Here is a 16,892-nt window from a genome sequence, read left to right on the forward strand (position 1 = left end):
AGCCATGGCAGGGGCCCCCCAAGGCCTGACAGAGGCTCCAGCCCCCATCTCCCCCATCCTGGGAAAGCCCAGACCTTGTGGAGAGGGAAGTTGCCCCGAGCAGAAGCAGGAACAGCGATGGGGGGAGCGCAGGGGGATGAACGAGGACTTGGCCACTGGTTCCCGTTGTGATTTCTAGCCCAGGGTCGTGCCCAGGGTGCTCTGAGCCACTTGCAAAGGTGTTTTTTGGTTTTTTTTTTCCAGTCCTGTAGCGTAAGTTGAGAAAAGAAAGGAGCTGGAGCCTGCCCTGGGTGTCCAGGTCAGATCATGGTGGACCTGCTGGGCTCATTTGGGTTAATCACAGCCGAAAAACCACTTTGTTGCTTTGGGCAGTGACTGGAGCCAGCTCAGGGATCCCCAGCTCACACATTCCACTGCCCAGAGAGCATGACAGTGTGGAACAACCCAGCAGAGCAGCCCAGAGCGAACGAGATTAACCCAGTATCCTGCTTGGGACCCCAACTCCTCAACCAGCTCCACTTCTGCTGCACCCCACGCAGAGAGAGCCCTGAAGGAGCCCTGAATTTAACACCATTTTCCCCTCTTTATACTATCAGCAGCCAGCCACAGGAGCTCCAGGGGGCTCACACATTTTGAACCCTTTTTTTTTTTTTTCCCTTCAGCCTGTTCTTTCTGGAGCAGCCCTTTCCCACCCCGCTGGGTGAGCAGGATGTCACATGGTCCTCTCCCCTCCTCCGGAACGGAAACTGTTGTGCCTTAGCCCCGAGTGGGGCCGTTCAGCCCAGCGCTGCGGTCACACCACAGGGCTCAGCCCTCCCTGACACCCCAAAACAGCCCTTCCCAGCACCCCCAGAGCCCCCCTTCAGCTGCCTCCTGCCTGAGATCATCGGGCAACCCGGTGGCTTCTTCTGAGTTTGGGAAAGGACAACACGAGGTTGATTTTTTTGAATTAGCGATCAAGCTGAATCCCTGAGCTGAATCGTGGAATAATTTGGCTTGGAAGGGACCTTAAAGATCATCTCATTCTGCCCCCCCTGCCACGGGCAGGGACACCTTCCACTAGCCCAGGTTGCTCCAAGCCCCGTCCAGCCTTGGCCTTGGACACTTCCAGTGATGGGGAAGCCACAGCTTCTCTGGGAATTCCATCCCAGCCCCTCAGCACCCTCACAGGGGGGGGGGGAATTTCTTCCCAATATCCCACCTAAACCTACCACGGCCCAGGGGAACTTTTAAAAAGGCAAATCTCAGCCCATAAAGTTGTTAGTTTTGTTTCTACATCCCCCTCCCATCAGGATCTCATGGAAAATGTGTCTGGACAGGGGTCACACAGAAGCAGCTTTGGTTTGAGGCTGTTTGGGTGTGAAGAACAGTGAGTACCAGGATTTCCACTGGGAACATGCCATTTCCCACCTTTGATTTAATGAAAACTGGCCCAGGACGGGGTAAAACAAGGTGGGCTATGCAGCTGAGGGGCTGACAGGGCTCTGGGCCCATCAGCTGTGCCTGACTCACGGCAGGGTCACACCACAGCCCCACTGCCCGAGGCTCCACGGCTTCCTCGGGGCTTCAGAGTCCATTCTCCAGCAGATTTACCCTCAAGGAATCATTTCAGACCTCGAATTGCTTCCCACATCGCTGAATATCACAGGGTGGGTCTCAGCAAGCTCCTGCTGTACCTGGGTGTGAGGTGCTGGAATGTGGGATTTGGGGCTTTGGAGTCACTTTGCTCCCTGGCCATCGAGAGGGCAGCGGGTTGTGGTGCTGCTGGAGGGTGAATTTGTCTGCAAGTGCCCACACAGCGTGACAGGAAGCTCGTAAAAGGGCTGCTGAGGGGCTGGTTTGGCTTAGCTGATAAGTCAGAAACAGTCAAAATAACACCAGAGCTAAAAATAGCATTTTTTTCTGGGTAAACAGAGGATTCTGCCCTCCCAACCCCAGGCAAGCCAGGAAAAACAGCTGAAGTGAAGGAAGAATTTATATCCTTCACGTTCCCAATGAAATCTTTGGGGTAAAATGAGCTGATTTACAGGGGCAGCAGTGCCAACACTTCCCTCAGCATTGATCAAACAGAGCCTGGATGATCCGACCCCAGGGTCACTGCAAATCCCGCTGGGAATGTGCCTGTTCCTGTCTCTCCTGCAGGACATGGATGGTCCAATCCTGCCCGTGTGCTCAGCCCACCTGTGTCCTTGCCAAAACCAGGTCTGCTCCTGGGAAAATCCCCGAGGAAGGAGCAAGGAATGAGGGAATGTGAGTTTGGAACAGATGGATCTGCTCCGCAGAGCACGGAAAGGAGGTTTGGAGCATCCCACTGAATAAAACTCCACCGGCAGGTAATGGAACTTATATTTATTTAACAGTAACATACAGTATATAAATAGGGTAGATACTTTTAAAATATACAATATATCACATTCGAACATTCGGTCAAAGGAAGGCAACTCTACGTGTGCAGCTAAAACAGGAACCAAAAGAACAATGCACAGAGAAAGAAGCCGATGGTGGGAACACGGCAGGGCTGGAGAACAGGGCACACAGGGATTACAGGAGCACAGAGTGCCTCCCCAGGGAGGGAGCAACCCCAGGAGCTTCCCCACGGTAACTTTCGTGACTGACCTGCACCCAGGAGGGGCTGGAGGGGCTGTTTGGGGGGGGCTGACACACAGCTCTGCCCTGCTCCCACCACAGGCAGCTGGGGGAGGAGGAGAGGGTGGGATCCCCCCAGGGCCAGGCCTGGGAGAGCTCCCTGCACGTCCTGGAAACAGGAGGCATCCCTTGGAAAAGGCTCCTGGGATTTCCCAGCCTGGTGCCAAGCTTTAGGCGATGCTGGGGGATCTCCACGAGCCACCAGGAACCGCAGGGATCGGTGTCACTGCCGAGCCCCTCACCCCAAAGGATCTGTTTGACACAGGCTGATCACACAGGACACAACTGCACAGACCAGGTTTGGGGCTTCCCTGAGCACTCTGGGCCACGGGCTGGCCCTCCATCCCATCTGCAGACTCATCTGGGACACAGCCAGACATGGAGAAGCAAATTCCGGCCCCAGTGTGCCAGGTGCTCATCTCCCAGACCCAGCCTGTCCCAGCTCATCAGGCTGGGGATCAAACCCATGGCCCACCTGAACCATCCACTGGCCAACAGCCCTGGGGGTGCTCAGTGCCCTCCCCAGCACAGCCAGCCCCTCACTGCACACAAAAGCAGCTTTCCAGCCACGTGCCATCCCTTCATAAAACACTCCCACGCCCCTCTCTGCCTGTTCCAGTGACACTGGTGCAGGGGTGGCTCCCACACCAGCCCATCCCTGCCCTCAGAAGCTCCACACTGGCCACGTCCTACTCGTCTCTTCCTCTCAACCCAAGCACACGTTGCAGCTGACACAGGACCTCCCCCTTTGCTCTGCTCCTCCTATTTGTTTGGCACAAGCAGGAAGAACTTCCCCAGTGCTGGAGCCCACTGGGAACCAAAACTACGGTGCAACCTGAGCTGGAGGAACTTCCCTTGAGCATCTCCTCCCCAGCCATCCCTGGGGTCATTCTGGCCTCTCTCCATCAGCCTCCCTCCCAGCTGCAGCATCACCAAGGTCCACACAGTGGCAAAGAGGGGCCACGTGCACGCCCCCCGAGGGACAGCCAAGGCCAGTAACATCAGCTGTTCTTTTCTTTTTCTCAGCAAGTTGTGAACTCCTCATCCCTGCAAAGCGTTCAGGATCAGGCTGGATGGGCCTTGGAGCAAGCTGGCCAAGTGAGAGGCTCCCTGCCACGCTGGAACAAGATCATCTTTCAGGCTCCTTCCAACCCACAGCACCCCAGGATTCTCCAGGTCCAGCTGTACAACTTGCAAATATTCCTAACAGCCCCCATCTCCCTGCCTTCCTCCACTGTTGCCAGCCAGTTTAACAAACTTCCATGCAGGATACTAAACCCTTTCCACTCAGCCTTGCCCTTCAGACCAGCAGAGGTTTGGAAGTTCCCCCTTTCCCTGCACTGCTGGGAAGGAAGCAGGAATAAAGCTGATCAGGGAAGCAGCCACCCACCGGCAGAGCTGCTGCTGCTGCTGCTTCTCTCCCAGCCTCTAAACAGAGCCACTTTGCCCTCCAGTGCCCACACCCAGCACTTGCACCCTCCAGAAAGGCCCAGATAAACCAAAGCCTGAAGCAAAGCCTTGGGTGGGGTTTTGCCCAGCCTTGGGTCGGGTTTTGCCCCGCTAATCACAGCTGAAGAGGTACAGAAGGGTCAAAGCAGAGGAGCAGGAGACTAAAAAACTTCAGGACATTGGAAAAAACTTCTCAGTATAAACAGAGCACACTTTTGGAATAGTTACCAACACCATCACTTCTACCTGTGAGCCAACAGTACCCACCAGGGGTTTTGGCAAGGGCAGGGGAACCCCGAAAAGCACCAGCTGGTCCAACCCCACAGGGCAAAATGATCTCAGGGACTGCACAAAGCACCCCCACACCCATCCCCATGGATGCTCCTGGCAGGTGCCCTCACTTTGCCTTGCTGAGATCACCCAGAACGTGATGAAACCCAGCCCAAATAGTCTCCCTGGGCACCTTAACCCTCCTCTCCAGGTTGCAAATGAGGGGCCTGGACCAACATTCTCTAAGAGGACAGAAAATAAATCCCTGCCTAATTCAAGCTGGGAAGGAACAGACACCACAGCCAGCCCAGGGACACCACTGGCATTCCCCAAAGCCAGTCCTGCCCTGGCTGAGTGCAGCAGCTCTGCCAGCACCACCCTGAAAACACTCTGGGGAAACAGCCCCTTCCTCTGTGCTTTCCATCAAATCCCTGCATTTGGAGACAAATTCCTGCCCTGTGGGTCCTGTCTGGGCAGAGGAAGCAGAGCCCAGCACAGGGTCCTCCAGAAATGCAGGAGAGAGGCTGGATCTGTTCAATATATTTACACACACATCACACATGAGCTCTCCTGCACGCTCAGGGGAAGTGGAAACGACGGCAGAACCAGAATAGGGAGGGGAAACTGAATTTGGGGTGTTCTCAGGTGGTTTATTTTCTGTCGAGGCTAAGCCAGGTTGCAGCAGGTACAGGTCTCATACGGGGGGGGGGTTGTGCCTTAGGGTTGTGTCAGCAACTGCTTGAAAACACCAATGCACCTCTGTATGAACTCTCCCTGTCACTCCTTCCCCAGGTTAAAATAAGGTAAAGGTTCTCTCTCCCATGCACAAACTATGGAAAGAAGGAAAATCAAGAGTCACCTCGTGTTTGGGAACACTGCATAAGGTGGAAATGGGGATATTTTCACTATCTGAGCACAAAAAAAGAAAAAAAAAAAAAAACCAAAAAGAAATGTTTTACAATCTTTAGGGCTCTCCATTTTAAATAATAAAAAAAGTATGACAAAATAAAGGAAAATTCAGTAAAACTTGCAGCTATTAAGTACAAACTATTTCTGACAAGATTCAGTGAGCAAAGCAGGACAGAAGCCTGCAGAGAAATGAACCCAGACTGAAATGCAACACAGACCATGGTAAACTCAGCAGCACAACATCTACAACTCAAGTAACAAACAGACATGATCCCTGAAAAGAAAACAAAACTCCCAGTGGAGCCCCAGCAGGGCCAGAGCCCAACCAGCAAGAAAACAGGCTGGAAACTGCTCCCCAAATTGCCTAAAATATCCCAGTGAGGGGTTTCCAACCATCAAGAAATGGAAAAGGGTGGTTCTTAAAGGTTATTTAATGGGGGAAAATGAACCAAGTTAATTAAGGGTTGTTCTTACTTGGCAGAAATTACTCAGTGAAGCTTCAATGCTCTTTAAAACTTATTTACTCCAAGCAGTTTTGAAGCGATTTGAACCTCCCACATTCCCATGTGCGACTCCCAGTTCCTTGGCTCCTTGTCCCCAGTCTGTTCCTGGTTTAATTGGTTATAAAAGTCTCATTCGCCAAAATATCAGCCACAAAAAAGAGGGAATGTGAGAGGCACTGCAAAAACCAGCAGGTGAGAGCAGCTGCAGGTGCCTGGCTGGGCAGAGGAAACGGGGCTGGGTTAGTACAAGATCCTCTTCCAATTCCCAGAGCCTGGGCAAGGAGAATCCCACAGCTTTCTGGGAGAACTCCCACTGCATTCCCAGGTCCCACTGGAGAGAAGGATGGTCCCCAGAGCTGCCACCAGCCTGGCACAGCAAGCCAGGGGAGGGCACGGAGTCACTTCCCTGCCAGCTCCACACGGACAACGTTCTGTGTTCCCTGCAAAAATGCACTCACAGGGAAAGCTCAGCACTGCCCAAACACTGCAAAGGTTCAGCACAGTCCCCAAGGACAGTCCTACCCTCCTGCTTCACCCCACAGTCCTTCCAAACCTTGACTCCTCCTCAGCTCCAAACCCGAGATTTGCTCGTTTGAACCAAAGCTCTATAAATATATTATTTAAAAAAAAAAAAAAACCACAAATGCAAACATTTACCAAGAAAGGAAGAAAAGTTACAGTGAAATGAGGCCTTGTTATTGTCTTCAATCAGGCAAGCCAGGGATTTCCTCTCGGAGGCCTGTCTGTGCTCAGTCCTGTCCCTCTCTCCCGGTGCCTACGCGTCCTCCAGGCTCCCCAAAATTCCCCTGTCAACCAGGTGTGCTTTGAGCGTGTTGAAGATGTGGAGCTGCTGGTCTGGCCTCAGGGTCAGGAACTGCTGGATCAGTTTGCTCGGGTTGGGACCCCTGAAACACAAAATCACCGTTATCAGAGAGGCACGTGGCTAAATCTCGGCGAGCTGGGGGCTCCAGTGCCACTGCAGAGAAATGATGGGCTTAAATTATTGACCACACTGTCCATTCCTTCACCAGCCCTACACGGGGAGCTTAACTCCACTTGGCATGTGGAAATCGTTTCAAAAGGCACGGGGTGCTGAACTGTAAACACAAAAGAACACCCCCCAAATCCAGTGTGTTTAAAGAGGACTGTGCACCCCATCAGCAGATGCTCCCCCTCACAAATCCAGGCAGCCACACAGAGACAGTTCCTGGGCTCCCTGAGACATCTTTGATGTGCCTACAGGTTTTCTTCTGTGCTTGGCTACAGAAGGCTTGTTAATGCTAAAAAATGAGATTTTTTCCTGCTTGTTTGACTCTGGAAACCCTGTCCAGCCCTCACAGGGATGCAGAAGGAGGAGTTTCAGTGGGACTACAATAACAGCCCTTGGGGAACGAGGGTTGTGCTTCCAGCTCTGCCCGGCCCCACTAAAAGACCCTTCCCTTCCCTCAAGCCTTCCCTCTGTGTCTTGTTGTTTTCAGATGTCAATCTAAGGGGGGAAACTGCCTCTTACGCCCAGCCTGTCCAGCCCTGGGTCGTGCAGGGCCCCCAGAGCAGCACAGACCTGATGAAGCTGGCGATGTACACGTTGACAAAGGTGGCCATCAGGTACTGGCAGTCAAAGCGGTCCATGATCCCTCCGTGTCCCGGGATGGTGTTGGCAAAGTCCTGAGCAAAGCAGAGGGGTTGCACTGAGCAGTTGCAAATACCTGGTATAAAACTTGCTTCTGTGCCTCCCCACGTGGCACTCATCCCCTTGCTCCAGTTCCTCCCAGAAGGCAAAGTCAGGTTAAGGAGACATTTTGTTTAATCTCTCCCCTGGTTTTAAAAAGTTTCTCCTGCGTGAAGCTGCTGGTGCCCGAGGGACAGTGAGGCTTAACTGTCACTCAAAGGTCAGGCAAGGCTGATAAACGTTTATCTCCTGTCACCCTGCCTTGCCCTTCAAGGCATCTTAACTGATCACAGACCGTTTACATGTAAAACCAGCCTGTTGACATCAAGGGAAGCCTCAGATTGCAAAATTTCCTGGCTGGGTCTGTCCTCCCCTGCTTCAGTTTCTGTACCACAGCAGGGTCTGGAACATCACAGCTGAAATTTTAAGGTCTCTTCCCATTCAGTCAAAAAAAAAAAAAACCCAGATCCTGCTCCACCTTATCTGTGACTGAACAAACACCCCCTCCCTTCCCAGAGCACCATCCTGCTGTTCCCTGGAGTGCAGGGACTGCTCCGAGAGGCAGCAACCCTTTGGCCTTCCCTTCCTGAAAGGGCACTAACCCTCCCCATCCTCACCTTGATTTTGAAGGCCCTCTTGAACCCACTGGCAAAGAAGCCTCCGAAGGGCCCGATGAGGGAGGCGAAGGTGGAGAGGGCGATGCTGTGGATTTGGAAGGGGTACATCCGGACCGTCTTCTGCAGGAGAGACACGGCACAGAGGGATTTTCCACGAGAACACCACTGCCCATTGCTTGCCCCTCCTTCTCTGCCCCCCAGGCTGTAGCTCAGCTGGTTTTCAAGTGGGTTAACGCCCCACCAGACCCAGGACAACTCCTCGGGGATGTCAACCACCACCATCCTCCCTTGTCGTGTTCCTTCACACACCCCATCAAAACAAAGCCTTGCTCTCCTTTCTTAGGGCTCCTGTCCCAATAAATTGGATGTGATAAACAGGGAAAGTCATACCCAGCCCACCACAGACTGCAGCACCAGGGGGATGTTGTACTCCTGGAGCTGGAACAGCTCGGAGGGCTCACAGTCCACCGTGAAGCTGTTGGTGTCGTTGTTGAACTCCACAGGGCAGGTGAAGCAGCGGTACCCTGACATCACATAGGACAGCTCCAAGGGGACACAAAGGGAGACATGGCAAAGAAAACAGCATTAATATCTTCCTGAGGGGAGCAGCAGAGCTGATCTCACAGAACAGGCCATGCAAGGAGAGGAGGGAGCCACACTCCAGCTTCCCTAAGGAGATTACCCTCCTGAGCAGAGTGATTGGCTAAAGGCACAGCAAGAGCATCTGCTCAGCAAGGAGTGGTCAGAGCTGGGCCAGGCTGCACCCCCTTGCTGAGGGGACAGCAACAGGCAGTCAGAGATGGTCATAAAACAGGTCAGAACACTCCAAGAGTGCAGAATTCCCCCCCCAGCCTGGGAAATCATGCACAGCACCCATCCAAATTCTCCCTGCAATGAACATGTCACAGGGTTTATCAGGGACTGAAAACCTCCCCCAGTGTCTGCACACAGCCATGGACCAGTTCAGACCAGGTCAGCAAAGAAAAGGTGCAGAGATTAAAGCCTGACTGCATTTTTTAGACAAAACACTGACCCCATGAAGGGAAAAGGTCAATGAAATCAGCACCAACTTACCAACCATCCGAACAAAACAGTGGAAAAAAATCCTCCAATAAAACCCTCCCAGGTCTTCTTTGGGGAGAGCTGTCCAAGAGAAAGAGGGGGACGTCATTATTTCCACACCTCTGCAGCCCTTCCTCACCTGTGAACTGCTGAGGCCGATACAAGCTGGTGCCACCATCCTCAAATAAGAGTTTGGTCACAAGCTGCCACCAACATTTCAGTCTGAGACCGCTCATTCATTCCCAGTTGGACTCCATGATCTTGAAAAGTCCCCTCCAACCTCAATACTCTATTATTTCATTTTACAGCCTCCCAGACTGGGATGCACACCCAGGTTTAATTTGGGGGCTCGATTCAGACCCCCAGCAGGAGCTGAGGGAACACCCAAGGCCCAGAGAGGCCCAAACCCCCGTTTTGCTCCCCAGAGCGTCACAGACCTTGATGAGCGGCGTGCGGCCGAAGAAGAACCCGAACATGTAGGCCATGATGTCGTTGCAGATCACGCAGGAGATGGGCACAATGAACCTGCAGGGCACAGGGATCAAACCACTGGCAGTGCCAAGACCACACAACTCCAGGACCTAACGAGCAGCTGCCGGTACAAGGGGCTCTGCAGGGCCAGCACACCAACCTTTCCTCCTCCAGGGTGATGCAAGGAGCACCCACTTGGAGCTCCAAGGGAAATCTGGGGGTTACCCAAGTGTTCTGGACTAAAGAGGGGGTTGTGCACCCAGAATGGCTTGTTTCAGGCACACTGTCTTTAGTCCCACATGACATGCTGTTGGGGCACTGACCTCCCCACCCCACCTCCACCCCCAGAGTCCCCCGGGCTGGCTGTCACACACAGAGGAACAGGCAGTATTAAAGTGGCCCAAAAATTAGTTCCTGGCCCTGCTGGTTTTGGCAAGACCACCAGAGGGGCTCCCCTTCTGTACAGCAGCTGGAGTGAGGTGGGAGGTTCCACCTCCTTCCTTCCACAGCACGGCCTTTACCATCTGCTGATATCCCAGCCCCAAATCCAGCAGCACCTTCCTATCCATTTTTTGGGGGTGGGTATTAAGAGAAATCATCTATCCAGGCCTGACACCACCTGAAGGGTCCCTGCACCCCACAGATATCATCAGATGCTCCTTTACAGCATCTCTCTAGTGGCACAAAGCAAGTCCTAAGACACTGAGGTGTCACTCAGTCTTTTGCTGTTCTGCTCTGCTCTGGACAGGCTGGTCCCTCACAGGGAGCACCTTCCCCTCAGCCATTTCAGGCTGCAAATTAAATAAAGCCCTCAGAAGCCAGAGCAAACTCACCAGATCATTCCTTCAAACAGGTTGTGGATGATGAGGTGGGACTGGGTGACAACAATCAGCAACGTCACGTGGGTCCATCCGAACTGGAAGAGAAGACAAGGGTGGAGCCCAGCCCGCCCAGGGACAGCTGCCCTGCTCTGGGGGCAGAGCTCAGGGGCTGTGGGCTCCCTCAGAGAGCACCTCTGCCAGGACAAACACCAACAGCCACCCCGAGGAATTTACGGGCCAGTTCTGCAGCTCAGTCCCATTTGTGACCCTCACTGGGAACTCCTGCTGCTCCCATACACCTCACTCAGATTTCTGACTGCAGGAGAAGAGCAGAACACCAACAGATATCCAGGCTGCATCCCTGTTTTGTTGAATGTTTTGGAGAGCAAACCCAGCTGTGTCGATGGTCACATGTGAGGAAACACCTCACTGATGTCTGGGAAGAGGGAGACAAAGTCAATCTGTCCTCAGCACCTGCAGCCCTCTGAGCTTCCTCACAGCACCCACGAGTGCAGAGGGAAGGGAATACATCTTTGAAGGGGAGTTCTGTCAGAGAGCTTCCTAAAAACACAGTCTGCTCACAGGCACCTTCCCTCCAGGCAGCAGTACAATGCACAACCAGCTCAGGAGCAGCTGCTGACACAGTGACCTCCACATGTTTTCAGACAGCCTACATCATTCCTGCTTGTGCCTCCAACTGGGGGCAGCCATTCAGGCCCTGGATTTAACCCACCAGGCTCTGGATTTAACCCACCAGCCCCTGAATTTAACCCACCAGCCCCTGAATTTAACCCACCAGCCCCTGAATTTAACCCACCAGGCTCTAGATTTAACCTCTCCAGGCCTTGAATTTAATCTACCAGCCCCTGAATCTAAGCTTTCCAGGCCCTGAACTTAACCCAGGAGGCCCTGAATTTGATCTCACCAGGCCCTGAATTTAACCTTTCCAGCCCCTGAACTCAACCTTACGAGGCTCTGAATTTAATCTCACCAGGCCCCGGATTTACCAGGCCCTGAATTTAACCCTAATTAATTAATCCCTAATTTTGGACCTTACCATGTAGAACTGGAGGCGATAGTGTTTCTTCACCAGGCTCAAGACAAACATACAGAAACCTGAGGAGAGACAGAAGAAAAGCCAAAGGTGGGAAATGCACCTTCCACAGCCAGAAAGAATTTTGTACCACGAGACTGAGCAGCTGCTGAGGATTTTACCTGAGTAAAAGAACAATGTTAAGCAGGGAAAGCACTATTTTGGGAGTCACACCATTGCCTACAGGTATCCCCCTTGGAGAGAAGAACAACCTGGCTGTCCCAGACAGATTATGGAGTTTTGGGGGGGTTTTTTTCTACTCATGTAAGAGATTTTCCGCCACTGCTCCCACCCTGAGCCACGTTACAGCGTCCCTGGAGAGCACAGATGGTTTGCTTTGGACGCTGCACCGAGCACAGCACGCAGGGTAAGAGGGATTCAACACTTCCCTCCCCAGGTGAGGCAGCAGAAGTGGTCGTACCTGTCAGGTAGAGGGCGAAGGAGATGAAACGGTGGTATTTGCTGAGGATCCGCAGGGGCTCCTCCCTCTGCACCAGCGTGAAGAAATAATCTGTCACCGTCTCCCCGTAGAAGAAATAGTTCACACAGAGCAGGAAGTACCTGTGGAGGACGGGGATGCTCGTTAGGAGGAACCCTGGAAAGCTTCTGGAGAAACACAGGAAGTGACTGATCCCCAAGGATCACTGCCCTGGGACAGTGCCCACGGGATTCCTTCAGGTGACAGCCTGGACTTTATTTCCTCCCGTTCGGAGATGTCGCCCACGCCTCAAAGAGTGGGTGCCTCTCTCAGCTCTGCTCTGGGCCTGAGTTTGGCCTTGATGCACAAAGACTCTGCCTTTAGGTGGCACAGCTCAACTGGCTCCCAAAATCCCCCATCCCTTGCCTCCTATCCTGTGGTTCCCAAAAGCACCCACTCCTGCCCTCTCCCCAGCCCTGGTGCAGTGCCAGGACAAGGGGCAATGGCTTCCCACTGCCAGAGAGAGGGCTACAGGGGATATTGGGAAGCAATTCCTCCCTGTGAGGGCGGGCAGGCCCTGGCACAGGCTGCCCAGAGAAGCTGTGGCTGCCCCTGGACCCCTGGGAGTGTCCAAGGGCAGGTTGGAGCAACCTGGGCTGGTGGAAGGTGTCCCTGCCCATGGCAGGGGGTGGCACTGGATGGGCTTTGAGGTCCCTCCCAACCCAAACCATTCTGGCATTTTCTGGTTCTACACCCCCCATGCTCAGCCCTGTTTCACAACCACCTGAAAACTCCCATCCCACCCACACAACCACATCCATCTCCAGGTGGTGACTCCTGTCACTGCTGTCCCTTGCACAGACCAGGGGATTCTCATCTCTGCACTTCATTAACAACAGGACAAACTTCATCAATAAGGGCTCTCCTAAGATGCTGATTTATTAAGGCTCCTGGGGGCTTTTTGTTCTAGTGGGAGGTGTCCCTACCCACAGAATGGAATGAGATGATCTTTAAGGCCCCTTCCAACCAAACTGTTCCACGGTTCTGTGATTTGCCTTTACAGGAGCTGTTAACAAACATCACAGTGAACACACAGCGACCCCAGGGTCTCTGGGGGTGTCCCCCCTGCCCTGGGATGGGCTGTTCCTGCTGCACACAGGCCTGGGCAGGGGATCCCCCCCTCACTCACCAGCTGAGCGTCCTGAACCAGGGCAGGTCATACGAGTGGTACACGTTGTAGCCAATGGTGATGATCTCGTGGAAACACTTGATCTGCACACACATCACCTGCACACAAAGACACCCAGAGCTGCAATCCACGGTGATTGAACAGCTCTCTCCTCAGGGAGACAAAAAACATGCATATGCAGAGGAAGAGGTGCTTTAACAGTCAATATTCAGCCTGGCAGGAGCCTCCTAATCCGCCACGGGCATCTCACCACGCTGTTCTTCCCTCCCCTTTCCAACAACCTCCTGTCTTGGTTCCAAACTGCAGCCAAGTGCTGGCCAGCAGATTCCTGCCCAGGTTTTCATCCAGCCAGATGAACAGGGACTCCTGAGACATGAGGTTCTGAGCCTCCCACCCCAGCAATGGTCCCAGCAACCTCCCCACCGTGGCCGTGAACGTCAGGACACTTCCCTGCAGCACTTACAATTGTCATCAAGACCATGGGCCCCAAGTAGATGATGATGAAGAAGAAGGTGATCATTGCCAGCGTGAGGATGCCCCTCACCCACCAATTCTTCCATCTAGGGCAGAGAGAAAGGAAGATGTCAGAGGTAAGTCAAACCAGAGCGAAGCAGCCCAGCAGCACCTCTGCTCTCTGTGTCTCACAGGAAGGAAACTGAGCCCTGGAAAGCCCAAGTTTCCTCTCAGTGCTGCAGAGAGAGCTCGAGCTGCTGCCAAAGGCCTGGCTGCAGTAGCTGCAAGGCTTCAGATCAGCCTCACTAACTGCAGAAAACATTAAAAGAGGTGCTGGGCATCTCCAAGGCACAGGAGATGGGACAGGAGAGCGTCTGCTCCTGGTCTGCTACAGGTTTCCCACCCCCTGGACAAGCTGCAGGATAAGTTTAAATAAAATAGGGACCACCCCCCGCCTCTGCACTCCTTTCAAGGAGGAGAGATGGGCTGTGAGGTGTTGTACCCTCAGTACTGCCCTGCCCTGAGCCTGTCCCATCCTCACAGCACACCCAGGGGAGACACTTTCTGTGATAAAAACAAGACACTTCCCCCCACCACGGTCTGTAGAGAACATCCAGTCTGCTGTTAACTCCTGCTCTTAACTCCTGCCCTCCTCAGCATGACTTCTTGTGCATTTCCTGCACACTGGTGGTTCAACACCTCCACAGCTCAAATCTTTGTGAGTGCTGTCAAAGCCACACACATCCCCTGTGGTCTCTCCCACTCAGGCCCCTCCACCTGCCAGGACCCAGCAGGAAGCCAGACCCTCCCACAGCCCCCTCCTCTCCCACCCACAGCATCCCTGACCCTGCTCCCTGCTCTCCCTGCTGCTTTCCCGTGGCCTTGGAGGCAGGAAAAGAGCTGGAGAGCTGCTCCTTCCACTTCCAGCAGCCCCTAAAGTGCTGCTGGGCCAGGAGAGCAGGGAGAGCATGCCAGGCCCTGGCAGGGGAGGGGGATGATGCTCAGGGAGTGTTACCTCGAGGACAGGTTGGACAGAGCTCTGTTCAGGACCTCTGGGGTGTCATCTGATGTATGCACCGTGGATGAACCTCCGAACTCCGATCTGCTCTCGCTGTCCGACGCCGTCTCTCCATCCAGCCTGTTCTCGGACTCTGACTCCTGCCAGGGACAGACAGACAAGGAGCTTTATCAGCCACACTCCTTGGAGGAACTCAGGGCTGTAACACCAACCACCACTCTGCTTCTGCACCAGAGAAAGAGAAAATATTCTGGGCCTTACACGGGGTGAGACCCACGGGAAACATCATCAGCTGTTCCAGGCGCCATCCACAAGGGGTGGGATGTCCCTCAGCCTCAGCAGCAGCCACAGGAAAGGGTCTGTTCCCTCTGCACGGCCAAAGATGCCTCTCAGTTGATTAATGAGTTATCTCCAAGTGCTTCAGGGACACAGCCTTGTTAGCAGGAATTTTTACAAGGCCTCCCAATCCCCAGGCAGATCTCGAAGAATGTAACACTGCCCAAATTAGCCAGGAGGAAAGGCCTCCAAGCAGACGGGGCTCAAGGCTCCCAGACACACTTCTGAAGTGCTGACACTAAAAATAACACCCAGCCCATCCTCAGGCAGCTGAAGAGGAAGAGCCCAGCTTATCACCCAGCCCCAACATCCCCTCTGGCACAGGAGATACCCGGGACTGGCAAGAGACACTTTGTGCCTTCCCTGCCCCTTGGACTGCCCAGCACTCAGCTCTGAGCAAAGTCCTGTGTTTAGGGGGAAACAAATACAGGTGAGGCAGGTGGTGGAGAAAGGATTCCAGGTGAGTTCTGGCCCCCCAGAAGTCCTGTGCCTCTTCCCGGTGGCAGTTCCCACTCCAATCCAGCTCCTGAACAGAGGACGAGTCCAAACTTTAACATTTTACCCCTCGTTTCAGCAGCACAGCTTCATCCTGCTCCTGGCTCCTTGAAGCAAGGAAGGAAAAGGCCACTCCCTGGGGAGCACTCAGGCAAGGCAGAGCCTGCACTTGGCACTGGAAACTCCCGGAAAAGGGAGAATGTTTGCAGGAAAAGCACCGAGGGAGCTGAGCTGACAAACACCAGGAGCTCTGTAAGCAAAGGGACTCCACTCCATCCCTTTGGGGTCCCAGCTCTGTAAGCAAAGGGATTCCATCCCTTTGGGGTCCCAGGCAGTGCTGCCCACGTGAGGGGACTGTTCTGGTGCAACCTGTGGTTTGTGGTATTTGTAGTTCAGTGGAGCAGGGAGGCTGGAGCAGCTCCCTTATTCAAAGCAGGAAAAGATAATTACTGCCCAAGCTGGAACTGTCAATGGCTGCAGGCCAGGTTCTTCAATCAGACAAGGACAGCGAGGCACCGTCAGGTGGAGGCAGCTAAAAATACAACAGTGATGTCAGGGATTACTCCCAGGGACAGCAGAGCTCTGGCCATCACACCAGCAGCACCAGCAGCACCTGGGTGTCAGCTCTTCCTCACCTCCCTCCCTGCTCCTTCTTTCCATGCCCATCAGCTGGGAAGGAAGAGTTTGGGTTTGCTTTCAGCCAGACTTGCTGTCAGCCCCCATGTGGGCCTGGAGAGCTGGCAGGGAAATGCAACTTGGCTTTTTTTCAGCTGTTTTTTTTAAGTGACCCGTGAAATCCACTCTGCCCCCAGACTTCAGAGAGATTTAATGCCATTTAGCTGAGAACTCAAATCCATAAGGCAGCTGCAAATGGCAGCAGGCAGAGACTGGAAATGATAAAACTCCCTGGAGATGAGAGTTTGGCATCTCACAGCCAGGTTTTGGGAAATCACTGCACTGCACTGAGCTGCAATCCATGTTCCTGTTGCAATCCACGCTCTCTCCAACAAAAGGATTTCCTGCACAATTCCCCTGGGAGCAATCTAAACAGCTCCAGCCTGGCCAGAATCAGTGTCTCCTCTGTACAGGCTAAACCCAAAAGGCTCAGGCAGATTCCTCCTGCAGTCCAAGGACCCATTCCCTCACACAGGTCACCAGGTGAAAGGCCCAGCACTGAAAGGAGGAGGCAGATCCAAGCAGCATTCCCAGCTTTTACTCCCCAAAGGCCAAGTGCAAAGCAGGCAAATCGTTCCTGGGTGCAGCCCAGAGGATCAGAAGTTCTGCCAAGAGCTCAGAGACCAAAAGGAAGGGAAAGAGCTCCCCTCCTGTGCCCTCCTGCCAAGGACATGAGGGATGAAGGCAAAGCCCAAGGGACTGAGGAATGTGATGGTACAACTGAGCTGATCCCACAGCTGCTGGAACTGGCAGTCCTGATCCCTGCCATGGCCCAGTCCCTGTCATACCCTGATCCTG

At 53.6% G+C, this 16,892-nt stretch overlaps 1 protein-coding gene across 1 annotated transcript; it reads right to left on the reverse strand.

Moving 5' to 3' along the window:
* Nucleotides 1-4,990: 4,990 nt before the first annotated feature.
* On the reverse strand, nucleotides 4,991-14,728 carry LOC114070487 (phosphatidate cytidylyltransferase 2; the record flags this gene model as incomplete). Its single annotated transcript, XM_027907931.1, has 12 exons — nucleotides 4,991-6,682; nucleotides 7,339-7,442; nucleotides 8,064-8,183; nucleotides 8,454-8,606; nucleotides 9,138-9,206; nucleotides 9,563-9,650; nucleotides 10,430-10,512; nucleotides 11,475-11,533; nucleotides 11,932-12,071; nucleotides 13,118-13,215; nucleotides 13,581-13,677; nucleotides 14,586-14,728. Coding segments are annotated over 12 exons (1,284 nt in total), but the record flags the coding sequence as incomplete, so codon positions are not given.
* Between the last annotated feature and the right edge of the window lie 2,164 nt (nucleotides 14,729-16,892).

Source organism: Empidonax traillii, unplaced genomic scaffold (assembly GCF_003031625.1).
Source record: "Empidonax traillii isolate 1590-97213 ecotype Southwest subspecies unplaced genomic scaffold, ASM303162v1 scaffold1576:size94697, whole genome shotgun sequence".
In the NCBI taxonomy this organism is placed as follows: Eukaryota; Metazoa; Chordata; class Aves; order Passeriformes; family Tyrannidae; genus Empidonax; species Empidonax traillii.